General features: G+C 39.7%; 1 protein-coding gene across 1 annotated transcript in view; it reads left to right on the plus strand.

Annotated features, from left to right (window-relative positions):
• Window positions 1-15: 15 nt before the first annotated feature.
• Window positions 16-24,238, plus strand: part of LOC133530412 (nucleolar protein dao-5-like) — a 36,011-nt gene continuing 11,788 nt past the window's right edge. Inside the window, exons 1-20 of the mRNA XM_061868320.1 lie at window positions 16-150; window positions 301-410; window positions 517-610; window positions 2,745-2,925; window positions 3,157-3,360; window positions 5,117-5,198; window positions 16,058-16,270; window positions 18,030-18,297; window positions 18,348-18,437; window positions 18,472-18,561; window positions 18,596-18,685; window positions 18,720-18,809; window positions 18,844-18,933; window positions 18,968-19,057; window positions 19,092-19,181; window positions 19,216-19,305; window positions 19,340-19,429; window positions 19,464-19,548; window positions 19,689-19,796; window positions 20,190-20,295. Of these exons, the coding sequence (XP_061724304.1) occupies window positions 32-150; window positions 301-410; window positions 517-610; window positions 2,745-2,925; window positions 3,157-3,360; window positions 5,117-5,198; window positions 16,058-16,270; window positions 18,030-18,297; window positions 18,348-18,437; window positions 18,472-18,561; window positions 18,596-18,685; window positions 18,720-18,809; window positions 18,844-18,933; window positions 18,968-19,057; window positions 19,092-19,181; window positions 19,216-19,305; window positions 19,340-19,429; window positions 19,464-19,548; window positions 19,689-19,796; window positions 20,190-20,295 (2,380 nt within the window). The 5' untranslated portion in view covers window positions 16-31. The remainder of the gene's footprint in view (window positions 151-300; window positions 411-516; window positions 611-2,744; window positions 2,926-3,156; window positions 3,361-5,116; window positions 5,199-16,057; window positions 16,271-18,029; window positions 18,298-18,347; window positions 18,438-18,471; window positions 18,562-18,595; window positions 18,686-18,719; window positions 18,810-18,843; window positions 18,934-18,967; window positions 19,058-19,091; window positions 19,182-19,215; window positions 19,306-19,339; window positions 19,430-19,463; window positions 19,549-19,688; window positions 19,797-20,189; window positions 20,296-24,238) is intronic.

Consider the following 24,238-nt stretch of genomic DNA (forward strand, 5'->3'; position numbering starts at 1 on the left):
ATATTTATTTTAAAGGCAACATTCACCGGAAATGAATCAAGGCTACGTCATAACTTTACAAGAAGAAACGTCATTACGTCAAGCGTCTGCTAAAATGGCGGCCGCCGAGATTCAGATCGTGAATCCAGCCAATTTAGCAAAAATTGAGAGGTAATTGCAATAATTCTTATGTATTTGACGTTAGAATCAACAAGATGTTCTTTACAAATTAAATGACATGTAACTTCTTGGTAATTCATCCCGTTTGGTTAAATTAGTTCGCCATCGCTTGTTTACGAATTTTCGCTTTTCCTGTTTCAGTTTTCTCAGTGATCCTAGTTATAAAGAAATTATAGAAAACTCGTCAACATTCAATACACGACTATGTGCCGAAAGAAGGATGCGTATGCCATTTATAGACACCCAAACAGGTAAGTTAAAAATATTGATTTTGCATAGTTTGACTCTGTCTATGTTTACGTGATTGTGTGTTGTGGGAGAGAGAGGCCGATATGTAATACTTGTTATGTTTTTTAGGCGTCGCTCAGACACACTGCAATTTGTTTATGAGCAGAAAGCAGCGTATGCCGGGTCAGAAGGAGGGACAAGTTTATACATATCCTGCACAGAGGTAATAGTTATTACGCATTATGTTGTAAATGAATTGAAAAAAGGCCACAAAACTAGGGCACCCAATATGGCACTTCAGTAGGGCTAAGATGGTCGGCTCTTTATCATTTGTCACCATGCCTGTCACATTCTAACAAGTATGTAAGTGCGAAAGTGACGGGCATAGTGACAGGTGATACAAATGCGACCATGATACCGTTACATGTGTCTACTAATGAAATCAAAGGTGAATACTTTATGATAATAATATTCAGATGGATCTGTGCCTTCCATGTCAACAATGACAAATATTAACAAATGTTCGAAATGTCACCATATTAAGAAATAATAGCTTTGAAATTTAGAAATTCCTCACAAGTGTTATGAAAAACATTGTGTCTGCCACAAAGGGTGACCAGATGTCCAGTATTTTATGGGTTTTCCCGTATTTCAGGCATGAGTTTTTCATTTTCCCGTAATTTGGCGAAACCAATACGGGACAGTACATTGTCCTGTAATTTTATGATTTAATGGCATTTAATGATAAGAATACAATATTTATTTTCTCGAACACAGCAGTGAACACTTGTGTGTGTCAATATTTTATTATTGTTTTAAGGGTTTTATTTGTATGTATATGTTATTTAGTTCATAAATTCACATTTTCTTATCCGCGTCCCTGTCGCGTAGGGTGCGGGACAGCTCTAACATCATCCTGAGGGCATTTGCGTCAAGGTTTGACTGTCAGTACATAAACCATTGCCATATGATACATGTACTGACAGGCAAGCCAATATACTGTATGTAGAAATAGTTAATATTGTAGGAAGACTAATTAATGTAAATGTGTAATTTAATATAGTATAATGTAATTACTAACAAACTATATGGGCCTATTTGACCTGAAATAAATGTATTGAATTGAATTGAATTGAATTATCCAAATATGAAATTATAAATTGATGATTTATGATTGTTTTAAGGGTAATTCATAGAGAAAATCACACTTTGTATAGGTTAATATATAGATAGATAGAATACTCTATTACGCGGGCGAGGAAAACGCGCGCGCCGCCTCAGCCGAGGCACGTCTACACTGGCCAGTTTGTGCGTGAGGAAATTGCCTCACGCATATGCTTGTTCGGTGTGGACCTGCTTATTGGCACACATTAGTAAAAGATACAGCTTAAACAAAAACAACAGACGACCGGTCTGGCCTAGTGGGTAGTGACCCTGCCTACGAAGCCGATGGTCCCAGGTTCAAATCCTGGTAAGGGCATTTATTTGTGTGATGAGCATGGATATTTGTTCCTGAGTCATGGGTAGATGTAGATGTAGTGTAGGGACGCCCGGCCGGAAGCAGGCGGGCTGTCGATCGCGTGTTGCGTTCATTCAGCCCAATTCCCTGAAGTTGGAGCTGCAGGTTACTGTCCCGGCGGCATTCCCATACCAATCTCCTCAAATCTTCTTGTTTTCCTGCAGAACAGAAGGACATCTTTAAGTTCGACGTCCTTTAGTTCGTTTTCTATTAGTGAGTCTCTACCGAATGTATTATATCGCAGTGCCGCGTACATGATACATTCTGCTAGTAGGTGGAAGCTAGTTTCCTCCTTACCACAGTGTGGACAGGAGGCGTACCAGAGTCATGGGTGTTTTCTATGTATTTAAGTATTTATAAATATTTATATATTATATATATCGTTGTCTAAGTATCCTCAACACAAGCCTTATCGAGCTTACTGTGGGACTTAGTCAATTTGTGTAAAAATGTCCTTTATTTTTTTTTATTTTTTATTTTTTTATTTAATTAGCAACAACAATTATTGTACAGGTTATTTAGTTGATTATTTCACATTTTCCTTTCCATATAATATAAAAATTGTCGTGTTTTTAAATATTTAACATTGTTTTCTAGTCTTTCATTAAGAAATTTAGCATTTGTGTAGGTTGATTGATGATGCCAAAATTTTGCAATAAAAAAACTAATGTTGATTTTCAATAAAAAAAACGTCCTATCCCGTATTTTAACCTCGGATCCCGTATTTTCAATGCAGTTTTCAATATGTTTATTCAATTTAGAAATTTAAATTCAATGATTCAATTTGTTAAATATAAAAACACTCCATATCCAAAATTAAATATTCATATATTTGTAGATGGCGAAAAGCCCGTCGCCAGTACCTCACCATGGCCTCCTCCCGATGGGGCTGGAGTGGGGCATCAGACTTGGCCGACAACACAGGGGAGGGTGAGAATAGTTCAGGGATACCTGGTGAGGCACTGGTTGGGGAAGACAGTCGGGACGGATCACAAACTGCTGCTAAGGATGACCCTAAGGTACTTTTTATTTGCATGATATTTCTTTAATTTTTCCAAGTGTAAGCCAGTCTCGCATCCTTTCTGTTTCCTTCGCGAATCACAATTTTTTACCAAAAAATTGTGATTTTCTTTGTATGGGTCAGTTTTCTTAAACTGACCCATACTTCACCAATTTTTATTATTTTCTTTGTTGAGTATAAAAAATATAATACATCAAGAAGGACATTAAAACAAAACCTCGATTCACAGGAATGGTTTTACGACGAGCTAGCGATGGACGAGATAGAAGCCGGAGAAGACCAAGATGCGGAGTCTGACGAAGATTACTTCGACGACACATACGCGAACAGGCGTAAGCGGCGAGGAGGCGCCACGCCTACAGGTCCGGGGTCCCGCGGCGGGCGCACTAGGAAATCACAGCCGGATGATACGCCGGCTAAGAGAGGCAGAGCGGTGAGTTATTATTCTATGTTAAAATCTTCTTTTCTTCTCTCAATCTTCGATTACGCGCCAAATGGCGCAAGCGGCGAGGAGGCGCCACGCCTACTGGTCCGGAGTCCCGCGGTGTACGCACTAGGAAATCACATCCGGATAATACGCCGGCTAAGAGAGGCAGAATGTTGAGTTACCATTTATTAATGTTCATTTGGTTCGGTAGCAAACACGCATTCAGCCTTGCTGATAGTAAACGAATACCAGTACTAGACGTGGGTACAGTCGCCATCAGATATACCGGAGTTGCCGAGGTGCTCAAAAATATCTGAACACGCACTCTAACGCCTTGTTAATAGAGGTGTGTTCAGATATTTGTGAGCACCTTGGCCGCTCCGATATGTCCGATGGCGACTGTACAACGGTGGTAGAAAGTGAAAGATAGAGGATGCTAAGCACGAAGAATTTCGTACATTGACCATATTGCTGTCCCGCCCACGATGCGCGTTAGACAGCGATAGCAACAGACGGGTCAAGGCACGAAATTCTTCGTGCTTAGCGTCCTTACTATAACTTCAATTTTTAATTTCATACTTTTTAAAAGCTACATTCATGTCAATTTTGATGCATTTATCAATGTGACATGTTTTATTTTTATACTAAAAAATACAATACCTATAATGGACAATTAAGCAGTGAGCTATGTATGAATTGTTGGATTGATAAATTGATCAGTATCAATTGATATTATTGTTAGTGCTGTACTTTGTTAACCCATGGGTCACATAGCTGATGTTCGTCTTATTTGGCTCATAAATTCTCGTGACAAAAATTACCTCTTAATGACACAAGTCCTGAGGGCCTACCGCGAACCACGTTCGACGTGTTGCCTCTCTATCGCACTTGTAAATTCGTACGTAAGTGTGACAGGGAGGCAACCCGTCGAACGTGGTTTGCGGTAGCGGCGGTGGTTGCGTGCCCTCTGGATTGTTACATAACATACAATTTTAAATAGCAATATTCGGGTAGTTTCTTAGTTTTTTTTTTTCGTTTAAGCTGCTTTGGGATAACTTCAAATGAGGGGAATTCTTTAAAATAACTAATATCTATTTAACTAGAAGCGTTGCGATTTCTACCTAATGTAGCAGTCATTATGCCCTGAACACTTGTACCGAGTACAGTAGCGATAGAGAGCCTCAACCTAGTGCTCGATTCGTGTGTACTTTGTGACGAGTACTCGGCCCAGCAAAATGACGAGCTATTCATTCGGACCTTGTTTTGTTTACTAGGCCGAGTGCCCCCCACCGCACTCCTCTCAGCATACCCCGCGCCGACTCGCTCGCCCCTTGACTCGCCACTGGCCAGTAGCGAGCGAGCGAATAGTTTTTTTTATTTTTATGTGGACGCTCTGACGAATCTCTTGAACGTGAACTGACTCGTCAGGAAAAGCAAAATGAGTGTAAACACCTCACACACCCTACTTTCTCGGCCGAGTACCAATTTGCTGTCTCGCCACTGCACTCGGTACGTGTGATCAAGGCATGAGAGATGCTTTGGTAAGCGTTGTAGTAGCTAGTAGATGTTTTATTATTAATTATTTAGAAAACAAATAGTCATATTGACAACAGCGACAAAGGAAATACATAAAAAAAGTGTCAGTGTTTTTCAAAATTACTCAGTTGTCGAAATAATCCCAATGCGCTTATCATTTATATCAAAATATTTCTAGGTATATCTTTTACATTTTAGCAATCAGTTGAATAAATGATTTCCACAGGGCCGCGGCCGCAAGCGCGCAGGGCAGGCCACACTGCCCTACGAGGTCCCCGGCGAGGGCGACAAGCCATTCGGATGCGAACGTAAGTCCAGCCGGAGGAGACACTAGTCTCATCGCTGCCCAGGTCCTACTACGAACATATATATAGTTGACGACTCTTCCATAGAACTTTTCTAATTTTAGTGTAGTAAAGGTGGTAGTCGTTTTTTAGGTTTTCTGTTTTGAATAAGACTACCTTCTTATTATTATATCATAAAATATACCTTCCTTTCTCAATTGGCATTACCGTAAACAAATATGGTCAAATATTGTTGGATCTATCGCGAATGAAAGTTACGCAGCCATATTCTCGCATATACATCAACCTAAAAATAGATCTGTTCTATGGAGTTAGGGAAATAGCAGTTGACGGTCTCTTAAGTGAATTTAGGTATCTTTCTGCTATTTCTCGTAATTGGACAGAAACAAAACTCATAGTTGTCAGTTATTATATTTAGTATATTTATTTTACTAACATTACAAATTCACACCTTTAGCTATCTTAGAGACCGTCAGCCTAATAAATAAACTGTTAAAGTGTAATAGAAGCAATCCTAAGCATTTATGTCCAATACTAGTTCATTCCTTTGTACCAGTTCCAAGCCAGTCTGCTGCCAAAGGGGGACGTTCGGATACTACCCTCAGAAGAATTATTTATACATGATTTTTTTATTTCTACAGTTAAACTGAGTATACCTAACCTTTTATTGATTCGAACTTTAGAGAAGACAAACAATCGACACAGAAATCTCCACGCGGTATAATATTATACCATCATTGAGACAGACACTGACTATTAGTAGATGTTATTGGAACTAGATAAGGGGACCTAGCCTATACTAGTCCGTTTTGTTCAGGTTAGAAATTTTATAACCTCAAAATATCTATGTCGCACTAATATGAAAGAGTGATAGGGAGAAATTAGCGTTTCGTTCGCTACGGCGCAAACGATTGGCATCTTGTGTAGGCCCCCTGTCATCTGGGTATAATTATAATTTGTCAATAAACAGTTTGTCATGCTACGACCCAAGGTTCTACAATAGGACAGTTACGTGTGTGTGTATGGGTTAGATATATCTATATTCAACCCAATCACATCTATTTTTTCTGATAAACGTCTAAATGTAAATAATTTCTATGCTTCATTTATGTTAGCACGTAGAGGTATCTGAACGTCTCCTGAATAGATTTGTAGCTATAAATAAACAATTGTCAGTGAAAAAACAAAACAGCTTAGATAAATATTAGTTTATTTTTAGCATTAAAAATATCGGCGAAATTTTCCTGTGTTTGCAAATTTTATCTGATTCCATAATTGTAGCAATGTCTAAATTTACATTTATTCGGGAAAACTTTTGTAAACTAATAGAAGATAGGTTTGAAGTATTTCCATAAAAAGTTAGACACAACTCAATGGCTATTCTACTAAATTGTGTTCCTTTGTACTGTACTTTATACAAGTACAATTGAGAACTTAATTGCCTTAATGTGTTCTCTACCATAATATTAGACCAAGATATTAATCGTATTTAATTAGTTGTACCGTTAAAATCATAATTGTGCTCTTAATTATCCTGGTGTGAATGCACAGTTTACGTCAAACACATGACGATAATTTCACTATAAGGTTTGATATAGAAATCACAAAAATATAAAGATTAACGTTATCAGGCGTGCCTAACCCGTGAAAAACACAGTAGAAAATTGATTTCAATATAGTGAGCTGGGAGCAAGAATCTTACATTCAAACTGTATGTTGAAACGCGGGTCACAACTTGAATGACGTCACTCATTTTGCATCGCTTTCAACGAGTGATTCTCTTAAAAGTAGCTTAAATGTGCTTTTAAGGTCGTACAATGCCACAGCTACTTCCAAGAGATTCACCCTGCTGAAAGAGAGTTTCAAAGTTCATTCTAGGTCATTTCGCAACTCAACGGAGTGGTACCATAGGTCGGCCAACTATTGAGACGAACAGATAACTACAATAAATTAAGGCCTGTTCACACCGGATGCGTAGACGTGCACACGCACGTGCGCTTTGTAATATACAGATCCTTATAATAGACTGCACACCGCTAGCGTGACGTGTGCGTGCAAACGCAGCCTGTGTGCTCTGGCGTTAAATATCACCAGTTTTAGGAATATCAAGGAGCTCTTGTGTTGTTTTTAATGGTCTAAGAAGTGTTAATTTTTAGAGAGATTTGGTATGCTGCGGTTTGCGGACCTCTAAAAATGAAGTTTAAATGTAAGATTCCTGGTCGGTAATCTTTAAAAAAATCTTAGACTAAATGATAGAAATGATTTTATAGGCGAGTTTCACATGATACATTGTACCTCAGTTAAAAACTATATTCATTGCTCAATAGTTACTAATTGCAAATACAAGTTTGAAAAGGACCTGAGATTCCGTAAAATAAAAAAATGCGGATGTGAATCTCTTATTTTATTGATATTTCGAGCACGGTCAACGGTCAAAGTTTTTTTTCTAGAGAAACCTCGCAAACTTTTCTGAAGTGACTTGGATCTGTAACGACATGTCTGAAATATTTCATGATTGAATATAAAGGCAAAAAAAAAAAATATTAGGGCAGGTCGTTCAAGTCGGCCAATCCTCCACACAAAGGCCAACATTGCGTTAAAAAAAAATTCTTGTTCTTTTTCCCAATTAGAACACGATACCAAAAACAGATCCGCACATTTTTTTTTGCACTTTGTAGAAATGAAAATAGTACGAATTTAAATTGATCCTAAAATATACTAATTTGTACTGTAATACGTTTTAACCTTTTTATGATACAACTATAATAATTGATTCACATCCACTTAGGTTTACGGGGACGACTATAATAGCAGGCCACTAGCTTAGATTGAGAGTAGGAAATGCAATCTTGTGTCTTGTGTTTTTCCTAATAATGTTTCAACTCTAGATGGGTCATCCCTGTAATGTAAGCCAAGTTTATAGCCACAATCTTCTCAAGCTGATTCAGATTGAAAAAGAAAACGAAACAAAAAAGGAAGAGAGAAGTCATCTAAGGTGTTTTATAAGTCCTAGAATATTTTCTAGCAAAACGAGAGATTGACAAAATTAAACATCGACTAACCTGTTATCAATAAGCAAAGCAAGTCAAAGATAAGTATATAAAAGTAAATTATAATGACTCACCGACATGTTACAAGAATACCCTAAAGTCCTATATTCCTGCTCACCACACTGGCCTGTCCCGGCGAGCTGTCTCTGGAATTCGCTCAATATAAGACAAGCCCCGAGCAAATTAGCTTTCAAGCGGTTGCTACATAAGTATCTGCTGAAACAAGAGTTCGAGTAGCGTCTATCATTATTCATTATATATTATTGAGTATCTATAAAATATGTATTAGTATATTATTATGTATATTTAAGTATTTTTATATGTAGGGCATCAAGATTTTCAGGTGTTTTCGATAGTTCTAATAAATATCATTTTTCCTTCTCCTTGCACCATTTTTACGTCTCTGTTTAGCCCGATGTTTGGTTGGTAGAGAATGCCATTAGGCATTAAGTCCGCCATAAATTACTAATAGTATTTTAAAGAAGATAGCCTACTACTATTTCGCGGTGGATATTTTCTTAAACAATGTTAGTTTTTCTCTGTAGAGTTGAAGTACCTACTTACATATCGATAACAGTTATTAGGGTTCCGTAGCCAAATGGCAAAAAACGGAACCCTTATGGATTCGTCATGTCCGTCTGTCTGTCCGTCTATGTCACAGCCCCTTTTTTTCTGAAATTATAAGAACTATACTGTTCAAACCTGGTAAGTAGATGTATTCTATGAACCGCATTAAGATTTTCACACAAAAATAGAAAAAAAACAATACATTTTGGGGGTTCCCCATACTTAGAACTGAAACTCAAAATTTTTTTTTTTCATTAAATCCATACGTGTGGGTATCTATTGACAGGTCTTCAAAAATGATATTGAGGTTTCTAATATCATTTTTTTCTAAACTGAATAGTTTGCTCGAGAGACACTTCCAAAGTGGTTAAATGTGTGTCCGCCCGTTTGTAAATATTTAATTTTGTAAATCCCTCGATTTTACTAGAAAAAAATCTAGGTTTTAAAACTTAAGTCACCAGAGGGCGCTGCTATAATTGAATTTAGGTAAGCAGTTTTTAAATTTAGAGTTATTAGAAGGCAAATACAAGACCCGTATTTTCGGAGCGTCGTTTGCTTTTAACTTTAGCAATTGGGAAGGTTGTGGGCGAATGGGGTAATTCTAGACAAATGCCTTTACGGAATATATCAAGTTAAATAAGGGTAATAGTTAATAGGGTAGTCGCGCAGGGCCAATGAGTACTGTAGTTTAATTAATCGACTCGGGCGTGCAATATTTATCCAGGGCGATTTTTAGACAGTATTTTTATACATGTATATTCATAGTTATATTAAGTATAAATTCGATACATTTGAATACTTGTAGCGTCCTCTGTGTCAGTTGTTACGCTGGCCTACGCCACACTGCTCGACAGATGGCGTTAGTGTGCCCGTTTCGCACGCAAATTGGAGTTTCCCTAGAGTTCTGCATCGCGCTATTGACATTTTAAATTAAACAAGGATTTAATGACAATTTTAATTTTTGAGTAGCTATATCTTTCTAAAAATCGCCCTTACGTTGAAAGTGCGTTTAGATATTTCGTGTAGAGTGACTTTTCGTCGGTAACGTTCGGAAATACTCTATTAACGTCGCTCTACACGAATCAGAATTTGATTTGTTTTTGTGTGTCAAATATAAAGTCCACCACGGCTACCACTAGTGTGAGCTCGATCGCCAAGGAAGTACAGGCAGGGGGCGTCTCCCCCCCCCCCCCAGGCCTCCGGCGATATCAACTTGCCCCCACCCCTCCCCCTAGATCACTGGCTGGCTACGCCCTTGTCGATCGCAATCCCTCTACCGTACGAAATAATCAGTGCGAGCGAGATGGACTGCGATTGAGTTTACGCAGTTTACATAAACGTGATCTGTCAACTCGTGGTACGGCTACAGTTAAAAGCGTAGACGTGGCGTTATTGCGTTCCTTTATTAATTTGACACATAAGAATAAAAAGTGAAGGTTTCAAGCAAAAGCCGCTTGTTGCGTAAACAGTCATTATAACTCCTTGTTGACATCCGACGGACCTTTTGCTTGAGAACGACACAAATAGTCTGTACATAGCAGGTTGAGTCACATGCCTTTTATCGTTGTGTATGGACGTGTATATTAGTATAGTTTAAGCGAATCTCTTAATGATTATCTGTTAATATAAATATTTATTGTAATGACTTCCAATCATGTGTGTAGATTCTAAATTTCACTTTTGTGTACCTTTAAAATGTTTTTATGGTAGGACGAAAGTTTTAAATTAGGACGTTTTTAAAGTCGCGCGGTTTTTAAACGCTTACTCCTTAACCTTTGAACGCCATGCCTGTCGTGCGCGCCGCATCATTGTGAACCTTGTCGGATTGTTCGTGCGTTAGTTGACGTCTTTTGCGGTTAAAGGGTTAAAATGTTGTAATGTCTTTAACCCTTTATGTCATAAACAAAAACATCATTCAAACGCCAAGCTCCCGGGCGCAAGCGAGCTAATGTAAAACTTATTCGAAAGTGTGAAGGTTACTTTGACAACGTCCGCCATGACATCTATAGTTGTCCTTGGCGCTGTGGGCACGACTAGTAACGACGACTAGGTGTTTTTGGCGTTCAAAAGGTTAAGTGTTATACAATTGTGGACTTAAGAACAATAATGATCCAAGTCCAAGATGATAATGTTTAGTGTCTGACCGAAACAGGGTTTTTTTGTCGAAACCGAAGGTCCGGTTTTGCTCTAGTTTCGACCGAAATCGAAACTAATTTTTATGGCGAAACCTGCCGAAACCAAAACTTTGGTCGAACACTTGATTTAGACCAAGATAACTCTGCAACGATTTTGACAGCACAGACTGCAAGTGTTATTTAAACGCTATAACTTCATAGAAAGTTGATTTGTAAAATAACACTTGGGCCGAAACAGGTACAAAAATAAATTAAGAAACAATAATTCTCCGAAAATATATCGTGACTCTAAAAACGTTGTTAGAAAATGTACCTATTCGCAATTTTAGAAAACGCTTATTGGTTTTACTTTTAATGTTTGTTAGATTTATCTCCTAATATTTATTATATGATGAACATGGATGCCTTTTTCTGAGTGTAATCAGAGAGTAAAGGGGTTTTAGTATAAATATGTCCAAAGAAAAATCAACTAACAACAACGTAAAGCTTTTCTTTGTAACTCTTTAGCTCCTTACTACTCTTTACTCTGTGTTGTATGTAATATTTAAATTTCATTTTATTAATAAGATACTCGGCATATTTTATTAGCAGCTATTAAATTAATTAGTAAGTTTATGGAAAATTTAGATCACCTGTTAAAATGTATGATCTAAAACGGATCGCACGGTTATTTTAATCAAATTTCAAATGTATTGTGAATTTAAATTAAATTCGGCTTAGGGAAAGTATTTATTGTAGTATTTTAACGTAGCTAAACTACTCATAAGAGCTGTTACACACTAGCGTTCCCTAGTGTGTAAGGGCCCTTAGCGTCAATTAAAAAAACCGAAAGTGCAAAATTTGTATAACACATATATAAATGTTAATGTGACAGGAATTCGTGACACCAATTAAAATAAATAAAATATAAAATTGACACTGCCACATAATATATTTTGTAGGGTACGGTTGAAGGCGTAATGTATTGTACTGTTGGCATATTGTGTAGGTTAGCATAGGTTTATGTTTTTAATATAAATTGTAAAGAGCGGCTGCGATTGGCTTACGATCTGCATGAATCTTAGAAAAGAAAAGAAAAACTTCTTCCAGGGCCATCTCCTACCGGAGGTCGGCTATCATGAGGGCTATACGGATTTGATATAATGATTTTACTTTTAACCCTTTAAAACAGCAATGTCTATCTCTACCAGAATGCACCTCTTTCATTCTTTGAGCGTTTCGAATATGCATATCGAATCGTGATGTGACATATTCCGAAATTACCTTTTCGAATATGCAAATAGACACGTTTCGAATATGCATATAGACACGTGATGTGATGTGATAGACACGTTTCGAATATGCATGTAGAAACGTGATGTGACCTATTCCAAAATTAAATGTAATTATTGTACCATATTGATAAAATATTTTGAACCTTTTGTTATACAGGAAAATCATCACTATGTTGATATAGGCTAACAGCTAACATGTTATTTATGGTGCCAACTATACATATAACATTGTGTGACTGGGTTAACACAATATAACACTATCAATACTACCATGTTGTCCCCATCACACGATGTTATATAACATTATATTCTACCTAGTGTGAATTTAGAAATTTGAGTTTTCATAAAAAGTACATTAATAATATAATATAATATAATATAATATGGAGTATTAGAAAAAATTAAAAATGATATGTAAAATTCATTTATTTGTGTGATGAGCACAGATATTTGTTCCTGAGTCATGGATGCTTTCTATGTATTTAAGTATTTGTATATTATATATATATATATATCGTTGTCTGAGTACCCACAACACAAGCCTTCTTGGCTTACCGTGGGACTTAGTAAATTTTTGTAAGAATGTCCCTATAATATTTATTTATTATTAATCCTAGGCCTTTCGCAGCCGGCCCTATCATTATTCTAAATGGGATCTTATGAGAATCACAATTGTAATCACAATTCTAGTACCTAACTCATCGTGCACTCATCGGTTTGGATTGTCGTCTGTGATAGATTATTTATTTCATCCTCTCGTAATTTATACTAGGAATTTTACATGATTCAGTGCCTGTTTTGCTTAGTTTCTCAATAACTTACTTCGAAAACTATTCATGTACCAATTTAAAATTGTTTTAAATGGTTTATTCATATATTATTAAGACGCATAAACAATGTTTCGATCCGTCTTTGAGGAGCTTCGACTGGATCCGACTGCACCGTTTCTGTTGATCGATCGCGCGACATGTACATTAATGTCGGTCGTTTATTCGACCGTTTTAAACTTAAAATTTAAACCGTTAAAAATGACATGTACCAATTTATTGACGATCCAGAAGGTCTATTGCGAATGACTTTTCGTTCGTCTGTTTGCCTCTCTGTTGCTCGAATATGCAAGTGCTATAGAGGCTGATGGGTCAAAATTCATTTCGTTGTCTTATTTCTGACCACTCTGTCGCGCTTATATTTGTGTAAATAAAATTGAGTGATATTGCATGTCTTTCTAGCTGTAGACTATAATTTACATGAGAAAAATTATAAAATAAATTTCATCTCATACAAAAAGCTCTCCGCCACATTTTTTGAGGACAAAGAACAATACAACGACAATAATTTTGATCCAGATAACGCAATTTCGATTTTCGATGTTCGCGGTAGGCTCTCAAATTATACTCTCTCTTTAGTTATTTAAACAAAAGTAAACAAACAATTTGTAAATTTTCAGGTAGTTATAACATTTATTGGTTAACCAACCAAATACAAAACCGTCTGGATCTGTCACTAAACGACCTGACTTTAAACCTACATTATTTGATCATGTAAGCCATTTGAGGGTAGATTTTTTTACCTTTTTTTAAATACCTAAAGAAACAAAGCGAGTAACTGCGAGGAGCTATTTACTATACATGTAAAAGTAAAAAGATACATATGGACAAGTATTTTTCTGTTTGAAAATACCTCGCGCGCAAATAAAAATCGCTACTCGCTGCTGCATTTTTTACTAGTTTTTGAAGTAAGCAAAACTTTCGGCACTGTATTTTTGGATGTATTCGGTTGGCAACTTATTTAATCTATTTATAAAAAATGCAGTAAATTATTAGGGAACTTTTTAGATCCAAACTATTATTAGCACCCAAAGATTGTTATGAATTTATACAAGAATATTTATGTTGAATAAGAAATAAAAGTATCCAATGTACCTGTTTTTTGTTCGCTAATTTTGATTGGACTCCAAGTTTGGATCTTTTGTTGAACTTTAAGTTTCGAGATGTGCATTATGCGGAAATTTTTCAAAAAGTTCTCACAAATCTCGGAACTTCATTTAATTATTATTACTACGTATAGAACCAGTACTTTGCGCCGTGATTGGTGTTGCCGACCGATAACAATGAAAGCGGAGCGTGAATCTCGCCGCGACCAAAACGTCGTAAGCGCCGTGTAATTGGCGGTTTACGACGTTTTGGTCGCGTGGTTCACGCCCCGCTCCCCTCGCCTACTTTCATTGTTTGGTATGGCGTCTGTATATGAAGTAATAATAACTCAATTGGAAAATTACCTTTTTTTAAATCAAATTTCCCAGATTTATGTCAACTTTTTGGAATCATTCCGCAACTTGTGCATTTTTGGCGAAACCGTAATATTTTTGGTAAAAGTGTGTACAGAATTGTAGCCTTGTGGCAGATCCAGTGATTTGAAGTCATCAATCGAACCCTCCCAGCGGCCTGCGTCCTCTAGAACTGACCATTGACTATCACGGCGAGCCGGCTATCTTTGACATTATACAGAAACGCAATAAAAGGTCCTTCAGGTTTTAAAAATGCACCCAAGAGAAGTTAAATTACGTTTATTTTGTTTGAAAAAACAGTCGGACCAAGGTAACTTTGACTTTGCTGTGATGAATTTTGAAAGTGCCACAATTAACGTAACAAATTTGTGTAAATATGACGTTTTTAGTGACACTTTACACTTTGACAGTTCAAAGTCTGTGCAGAGCTTGGTTCGACCCAAATAACTGGAAATCTTAACTTCAAGGGCATTTAAAGTCTCACAAGAACTATTACTTGAATAATAACTTGTTTTTTTACTTTAAATTGGCAAAGGAATTTTAAAGAAAGTTTATATTTAGAAAAAAAATATATTGAAATGTAAAATAACTATGTACATTGACATATTAAGAATTAAAATCATAAGAAACATTGCGTTCTTGTATAATGTCAACTTTTGTAGTATAGGTATTGATTGATGACGGATAATGCTTGGATATGATGATGATGATGATCCGCCGCCGTCGTAGTGCCTCATGATCTGTTCTGATGACGTAGGCCCCACCCCTTTACAAAGTCATCACACCGATGCCCGGACACCTAGGTGTGTGAGCGAGACAGCGCTATGCATAGCTATGTCCCGTTTGCACATCGGAGTGGAGCATCTATGTGAAGACCGATTTAATGATAATTTGACGATTAATGATAATGACTCGATGATTAGTGAAAAAGGCAGATGGAGGCACTACTATGGTAAGTGGATTGATATTGTTATTTTAATATTATATAAATTGAGATGCTAATGTCGTATTTAAGTGCCAGTTGTATCCAGAATGAAGTCTCAGTAACGTTTTTGTGTTCGTTTTGTGTTAAATATGGTGTTGTCCTCATAAGAGTCATAACCCACTATATAAAATATACACAAGATAAATTTTATTTTAGTTACATTAAAGGTGGATCATCCTTGTTTAATTTTATAATCAATTGTTAACATTTTTGTGACCGAAAAAAATACGAAACAAAACAAAATATGAATGAATTTGCTTAATGAAACGTTCAAATTCTATTCAAACGGATTGTAATAAATCAACTATTGAAAAAAACAGCGTAAAATGTGCCCAACTTTGCTCCCCACTGGGAATTAGTGGTCCAACAGGTTTGTTTTGTTACAACCTGATTATCTACGGCACATTATATATCAACATACCCCAATTTAATAATTTAAAAATTCGAATTTTAGAATTTTTTTTGGAGATAACTTCATTTGCGGTATATCTGACTGTACATACTATATTACACCATTTTCACACGCGTAAAAATCTCCTAAAACTTCCCTCTTTCTCTCAACAGTGTGCGGCGCCAAATACAAAACCCGGCCGGGCCTCACGTACCACTTCACGCACACACACAAGGAGCCCGCCCCCGCGGCCACCAGCGACGGGGACTCCCGCGACAGCCACAGCCGGCCCGGGGCGCACACGCCGCCCGCGCCGCAGCCCCCCGCCACAGAGTACCAAGACAGTTACGTGACATTCTTGAATAATCCCGGAGGGCCCGCTGCAGGTTAGTAGTTATACCGAGCAGCGCGGCGAGCGTACATAGCCATTCGAATGAGACAGTCTTATCAAATTATTGTACAATACGGGCAACGCATTTAACGCCCTACTCAGTCTCGTATTAGTGTTGTGATAGAGGCAGCAACTCCCATATGATACCATTAATCATCATCATTTTAGACTTCAGTCGCCCACTGCTGACCACAGGCCTCTCTTATCCTGTCCTGCGTTAGTCTCATCCAAAAGTGCCCGGCGATTTTTCGAATGTCATCCACCCAACGAGCCAACGGACGCCAGGCGCTTCTTTCATTCGAAAGCGACCACCATTCCGTCAACATTTTGGTCCACCTGCCATCATTCTGCCTGGGACATATCCCCGCCCAAATCCATTTGAGCTTGGTAATAACGTCACTCACGTCTTGCACCTTGGTGCGGCGTCGGATCTGAACATGGTACCATTATGATAGCATTAGGCATGGAGTCCCGTTGGATAGCGGGGGGCTGCCGCCACAGTACCGAGACAGTTACGTGACATTCTTGAATAATTCTGGAGGGAGCTGCAGCTTTGTAATGAACAGCGCGGCGAGTGTCCGATGACTAGGGCGGCCGCTTACCGTAAGAGCTGTGTGCGCGACACTAGTAGTAAAAGACGGTTATTGCGGTGGGATATGGGTTTATTAGGCTGAAATAGGGTTGCGTTAAGATTGTTTTTGGGGGGGAGATAGGATTGGTATGGGGTTTTCTTGAGATGAAGTAGAGGCTTTTGTTAGGATCTGATAGTGTTTTATTGCAGTGAGATAGCGATTCAAGTTTTAGATAATATTATATCGTTCTTGACTAGGATACGGTTTATTACAGTAACACAACTTTAAAAGGTTTTTACCTTTTATCCTTTGATATCTTAAACTAAACAGTCTTTAGTTTTTAACCTGAGCTCGTCCGAAGATTATTTAATATTGTTTTCGAAACAGCAAACGGACCTCCCGTAAGAAAAAGTTAAGTTCGCTATTTTAATGTTTGTCAATTATCATGTTTATAGCCGTAGGCAGTAGATACATAAAAGATTGTACTAACCAGGGATAACATGTACTTGGAGTGCCACGTGCCTTCTCAGCTTGTCGACCACCCTCTACATCTGATTGTCCATTATGAATCTACTGGTTAAAGACATAAAGTTAATAATTAATAAACAATGAACATAGTTCCGGTTATTTCATGGCGCCTCCGGTTTAAAGTTTTGCAAACAACAGTGAATGGATTATCCGGACGAGGTCAGTGTGGAAACTAAAGTTAATAATTTTTAACACTTCATAATTACAAAAAAAATATTTCTTGTTGTCTCCTCAGACCCCTGAACTCCATCATTTCTTAACCCATTTGGATTTTCTAATTGAAAGTATATAACCGATAACCGATACCATTAGTTCCATTTTTTTTTTCCAAATCTAACTGATGATTGGATCCATGAGGAATTGACGGTACTCCTCAAATCTTATAGGCATCCAATGACACATATATCAGATCAAAAAGTAATTTTGTCTCGTTTGCTTTAACACATTCACTGCCAGACAAAAAACGGCGCACTACCCCAGAAACCGGTGGTCTATAGCTGCGTACAAAACAACCCACCCAGCGGGTTGTCCGGCATCTGAACAAAGTTCACGAGCGCCCACCAGGTGGGTTCCCGGCAGTGAATGTGTTAATATACCGAATTACCGATAAACAATATGCATACAGCAATTACTCAACAAATGTTCCTCCCCCAGATAAACCAGCAGCGGCCACCCCTGCGCGGCGCCCCACGCCGCCCCCGCGCCCCGCCTCCGCCGACACCAGCTCCTCCGACTCCGCGCACGCGCCCCTCGTGCCGCCCGGCTCCTCCGTGCCCGAGCTGAAGCTGCTGCAGGACAGCGCCGTCAAGGTACAGTATACAGTAACACCCCGCCTCCGCCGACACCAGCTCCTCCGACTCCGCGCACGCGCCCCTCGTGCCGCCCGGCTCCTCCGTGCCCGAGCTGAAGCTGCTGCAGGACAGCGCCGTCAAGGTACAGTATACAGTAACACCCCGCCTCCGCCGACACCAGCTCCTCCGACTCCGCGCACGCGCCCCTCGTGCCGCCCGGCTCCTCCGTGCCCGAGCTGAAGCTGCTGCAGGACAGCGCCGTCAAGGTACAGTATACAGTAACACCCCGCCTCCGCCGACACCAGCTCCTCCGACTCCGCGCACGCGCCCCTCGTGCCGCCCGGCTCCTCCGTGCCCGAGCTGAAGCTGCTGCAGGACAGCGCCGTCAAGGTACAGTATACAGTAACACCCCGCCTCCGCCGACACCAGCTCCTCCGACTCCGCGCACGCGCCCCTCGTGCCGCCCGGCTCCTCCGTGCCCGAGCTGAAGCTGCTGCAGGACAGCGCCGTCAAGGTACAGTATACAGTAACACCCCGCCTCCGCCGACACCAGCTCCTCCGACTCCGCGCACGCGCCCCTCGTGCCGCCCGGCTCCTCCGTGCCCGAGCTGAAGCTGCTGCAGGACAGCGCCGTCAAGGTACAGTATACAGTAACACCCCGCCTCCGCCGACACCAGCTCCTCCGACTCCGCGCACGCGCCCCTCGTGCCGCCCGGCTCCTCCGTGCCCGAGCTGAAGCTGCTGCAGGACAGCGCCGTCAAGGTACAGTATACAGTAACACCCCGCCTCCGCCGACACCAGCTCCTCCGACTCCGCGCACGCGCCCCTCGTGCCGCCCGGCTCCTCCGTGCCCGAGCTGAAGCTGCTGCAGGACAGCGCCGTCAAGGTACAGTATACAGTAACACCCCGCCTCCGCCGACACCAGCTCCTCCGACTCCGCGCACGCGCCCCTCGTGCCGCCCGGCTCCTCCGTGCCCGAGCTGAAGCTGCTGCAGGACAGCGCCGTCAAGGTACAGTATACAGTAACACCCCGCCTCCGCCGACACCAGCTCCTCCGACTCCGCGCACGCGCCCCTCGTGCCGCCCGGCTCCTCCGTGCCCGAGCTGAAGCTGCTGCAGGACAGCGCCGTCAAGGTACAGTATACAGTAACACCCCGCCTCCGCCGACACCAGCTCCTCCGACTCCGCGCACGCGCCCCTCGTGCCGCCCGGCTCCTCCGTGCCCGAGCTGAAGCTGCTGCAGGACAGCGCCGTCAAGGTACAGTATACAGTAACACCCCGCCTCCGCCGACACCAGCTCCTCCGACTCCGCGCACGCGCCCCTCGTGCCGCCCGGCTCCTCCGTGCCCGAGCTGAAGCTGCTGCAGGACAGCGCCGTCAAGGTACAGTATACAGTAACACCCCGCCTCCGCCGACACCAGCTCCTCCGACTCCGCGCACGCGCCCCTCGTGCCGCCCGGCTCCTCCGTGCCCGAGCTGAAGCTGCTGCAGGACAGCGCCGTCAAGGTACAGTATACAGTAACACCCCGCCTCCGCCGACACCAGCTCCTCCGACTCCGCGCACGCGCCCCTCGTGCCGCCCGGCTCCTCCGTGCCCGAGCTGAAGCTGCTGCAGGACAGCGCCGTCAAGGTACAGTATACAGTAACACCCCGCCCCAGATCCTTGGTTAGGGTGTTGCTAATAGTACAACCAGCAAATGTGACACCATTTTTTTACTAAAAAAACTACACCAACCCAAATAGGGTTGCTGTAGTTTTTATACTCGTGAACGGAGTGGCATCATCATACATCTTCTTTGGCCGCGTTTTGAGTTATCGCTCGGGAAGAACTTTGTCATAAAAATAAAACTTGACACCACCGCACCAAAGAACTATCAATATTAAACATAGCAGTGGCAGCTAAATAGAACTGGCAAATTTTCCATAGAAGCAATTGTAACTAAGTTCGGTGACAGGCTATTTGGTCCTGAGTATTCCTTTATCTATGTTATTACATCAGAAATAACGTAAAACCCCTTTACAGGCCTCACCCTCCCCCTACTGCGACTTCTGCCTCGGCGACGACCGCGAAAACAAAAAGACCGGCACACCAGAAGAGCTCGTCTCCTGCTCCGACTGCGGGCGATCAGGTAAGAGGCCGTGCACCCACGAGCCCCGCTCCTGCGCCGCACACAAACACCTCGCCAACATAAAACTCAATGGCGTCGTCGAAATTATAAACTCCATGAGTTACCCCGCCGATGCGTTCGATAAGTTCGCGACGCAGACGAAACTTTTAGAGAACGACGCGTATTATCTGTCGCCACCGTCCTCGCCTAGAGAGTGGCGATAAGCGGCTGTGTACTTTAGAAATGAACTTAGTGCAAGATAGGAAGGGAATAGTCACTATACTCTAAATTTGTTATAAACCGACATGAAAAATTTAAGGAAGGAGGTTCTGCATTCGAATATATGTTCCCCGATTTTTCGAAAACGGCTGGGCCGATTTGGAGAATTCTTCATAAATCGAGATAACTTTTTAAATGTTATAGTAACCCTCGCATTTACTTTTCTCGGAAACCTACACTTACTATTGAATGTGTAGGACTTGCAAAAATCATATTTAGCAGTACATATACTTAACAACAAGTAATATAATATGTGTCTATACATAAAACCGTTTTCTGGCATACCTCTAACGATTTTAAAGATTTTACGACGTCGAAAAATCAATATAGATATATTTTGTTGTGGAATTTTTGTTTTCATAGTTTTCGAGGTGCAAATTAGACTATAGATGGCGCCATATCAAATTATTTTCTTCGAATCTTGCACAGTTAGTTCAGTGGTCTGTGTTTTGAATCTACAGATTCTCGCTTATTTATAGCCCTGGCTTCTAAATCATATTGATCGGACTATCTGAATTGGGCGATATACTTACTTTCATGATTCGAGTATTATCTTGTGTGTCACAAAGTTCATCACAAGAATTTGGTACTCTGCCGCAGAAGCTAACAAATGTAACAGAGTGACAGAAACAACTGCTCCGACGCATGAGCTTGTAAGGTACCTGCACCGAATAATGCCAATCATTTTAATTATTTTGAATATGAACTTGCCGTTTGGTATATGGCACTAGCGGACATGGACGCAAAATTTGAACACATTCACACGTATAATGAAATTTTGGATGTTAGGAAGCTTAAGAACCGGGCCTTATTTGGTGCAGGTATCTTATGAATTTCCTCTGGTTGTAGAATACTCTCACAGACTTATATGAAGCTTTCACTCTGTTACTTTCTTTGTTCCTGCGACCTTGCTAACCAAAGAGGGGGTTATATTATTTTCATAGCTTCATCTATTTAATCTATCCGTTATACATTCCAGAAAACATACTCTCAATAGAATTAGCTGCGTTCATATATTAAGTTTATTTTAATTTTCGTCTATGGTATACATTAAAGCAAATGTGATGTTAATGTTGCCATTTTAAAATTTCTATTGTGAAGATGGATGCCAAATATTTTAACATGTTATCTGTTGTATTGTAAGATTGCCGTCGAGCATGTGCCTTGGTTTTTCGACGGCCAAACATAGATCTTATTTACGTTTTAGTAGTTAGTAGCTTCGCTTTTACTGCCCGTAAGCCAAATTTTTCATTACTAAGCTTATCTAGTCACTGCGCCAAAAAAGAGTGCACGCGTCTCCCGTTCGAGGTTAAGATAAAGCATGTAAGTTGTGTCGAATCCCAATTTTTATCTCGGAAAGCGTTCGATTGAGCCGCTCGGTCAGTCCGTTAGCACAAGGGTTGTAGCGGGCGCATACTTAGTACAGAGTTATTGGTTGTTATAGAGGTAAAGTCTAAGAAATTGCTCGTCTAGCGTGACAGCCGAAACAGATGCCACTGAATTGTCAAATGTCAACTTCTGACTATTTACGGAGTCGTACAGCGCCTTCTCGTTTAGTTATCAATAATGTGAAGCACGAAATTCTCTTAGACTTTAAGTATCTTATACAATCAACATAGCTCTTTCCTTCGTTTCCCTGGTACACGTGCTGCGGCTATCTTAGCCTCCTTAAGGCCAAACCATACAAATGTAAAATCCCCAATTTGCTAACGAAATCTGAACCTATAGTGTAGGAAATAGAGTTGATTATGTTTTGTTTGTAAACCGAACGATACAAAACAAATGAAACTCTGTTCTAATTGAAATTGATTTAAATTTTATAGAACTGAATAAGTACCATAGGTAGGACCTTGATTGAGCCTTAGGAGGAGAGATCAATTTATGGGACGCAGTTTATGTGACAGAACGAGGTAACAATACTGCTTACGCCTTCTACACTCTATAGCCTGTTCTTTTATTCCGTAGACTAAAATGACAACCACAAATGTCAAACGCAGAAATAATGTGACCAGCTTAAAACAAATAGTGCTGATCTTTGATTTCGGTTTGTGAATAACCGATAAATATAAAATAATTGTAGATCCAAAATAAACAATTAATGAAATCTACTCACTACATGATAGGAAGTAAATAATAAATAAAATCTACTCACTACTAATCCACTCAAATATTTAAAAATTACATTATGAGCTTCGAGGTGCCTGTTAATCTTACAATAAAATCGCTTTTAAATATTAGAAATATTGTGTTTAGACCTGGATATAAACTTTCTAAATGTCTCAAAATGGTGTTATATGCCTATATAAGTAACTCCCAATTTTCGGTTAGTACCGGTTGTAGCACATCACTATTTATAAGACGTAAAAAACCAGCAACACATGAAATGTCATTTTAGTGTACGGGATAAAAAATAGACTATAGAGCATGAGTCCCATAGATCTAACTACGTTGGCCCAAAATCTGTACCGGTTAAAGGAAGATTTTTAAAACGCTTATCATTGTCTAATAACAAAATAAAACATCAGTATTTTCTGTTAACTGGTGGAGGATGAGAGCCTTATGTTTTATTTTGTCCTTATCGCGTGATAAACGTATCCATCATAGAACCTCGTTTTGTAACTGTTGTATGATATCGATATTAAGAAATTCGACATATTCATATTTTAACCTACGTCGTTTTTAAACCATAACGATCAAAAATAAATAAGTAAAACACTGTTATATTTCTATACCTAAGAAATGGAATATTTATCTGTTTTTATTCTGCATGATAGAAATTTATATTTCTTTGATTATTTTCATCTGTTAAACTGTTGGAAGTTTATTTTATAATAAACATAAAAACGTATCGACACGAAATCTTATCAATCATTATCATGTTTTATCTAGACAAAACATATTTATAGTTATATAAATATGAAATATGAATGTTTTAGTCATGTTAACTCGTGTTTTTTTTTGTTTCTGAGTCAGTCTTCAGCAGTCAAGTATAAACCGAATATTATTTTCTCAAGTTTTGTTATGTTTCATAAATAATAAATTATTATTTACCTAGTTAGTTGCAAACTTGAAGTCTGTGGCATGAAAGTATGGGCCAGCTACCAATATAGGTATATTTATATTTGTATATAAAATAATTGAGGGCTAGACGGGATTCACAACAATCAGTATCAACAGTATCATTGTTACAGACAAATACATTAACATAGAGATAATATTTATTGTATCCATACCTGCAAGGTAAACTATATATTGACAGCTTTGCAACAGATAAATGTGAAAGTAATATTTTGTCTGCCTATAGTAGAGTTTCCTTTATATTATTTTAGTTACTCGATATATTACCAAAAAAATCGGATGTCTACTTACAGTCAGTGTTGGTAGGAACTTGAGTCTCTTGAGTCTAAATTTGAAGAACTCGACTCGTTTTTGCGAGACTGTGCAAAAAAACTTCCTAGTCTTTTAAACCCCGAGTCTAGTCCTTTATTGGGTCTTTTTTAAGCGCTGCTGAAAGGACCCAAGCCTCCGAATAAAGTACCCAACCCAGAAGTTGAGTCCTTTGTAAGCCTAGAATAGGACGGGCGCGACAGTATCTCGCCCGCGAGAGACTACCCGTCTTTTTCTCACTGTATTAATTAAAGACGGACGAGTAGTTTATCTCGCACACTAGATACTATCGCGCCCG

This window comes from Cydia pomonella, chromosome 22, assembly GCF_033807575.1.
Source record: "Cydia pomonella isolate Wapato2018A chromosome 22, ilCydPomo1, whole genome shotgun sequence".
Lineage (NCBI taxonomy): Eukaryota > Metazoa > Arthropoda > Insecta > Lepidoptera > Tortricidae > Cydia > Cydia pomonella.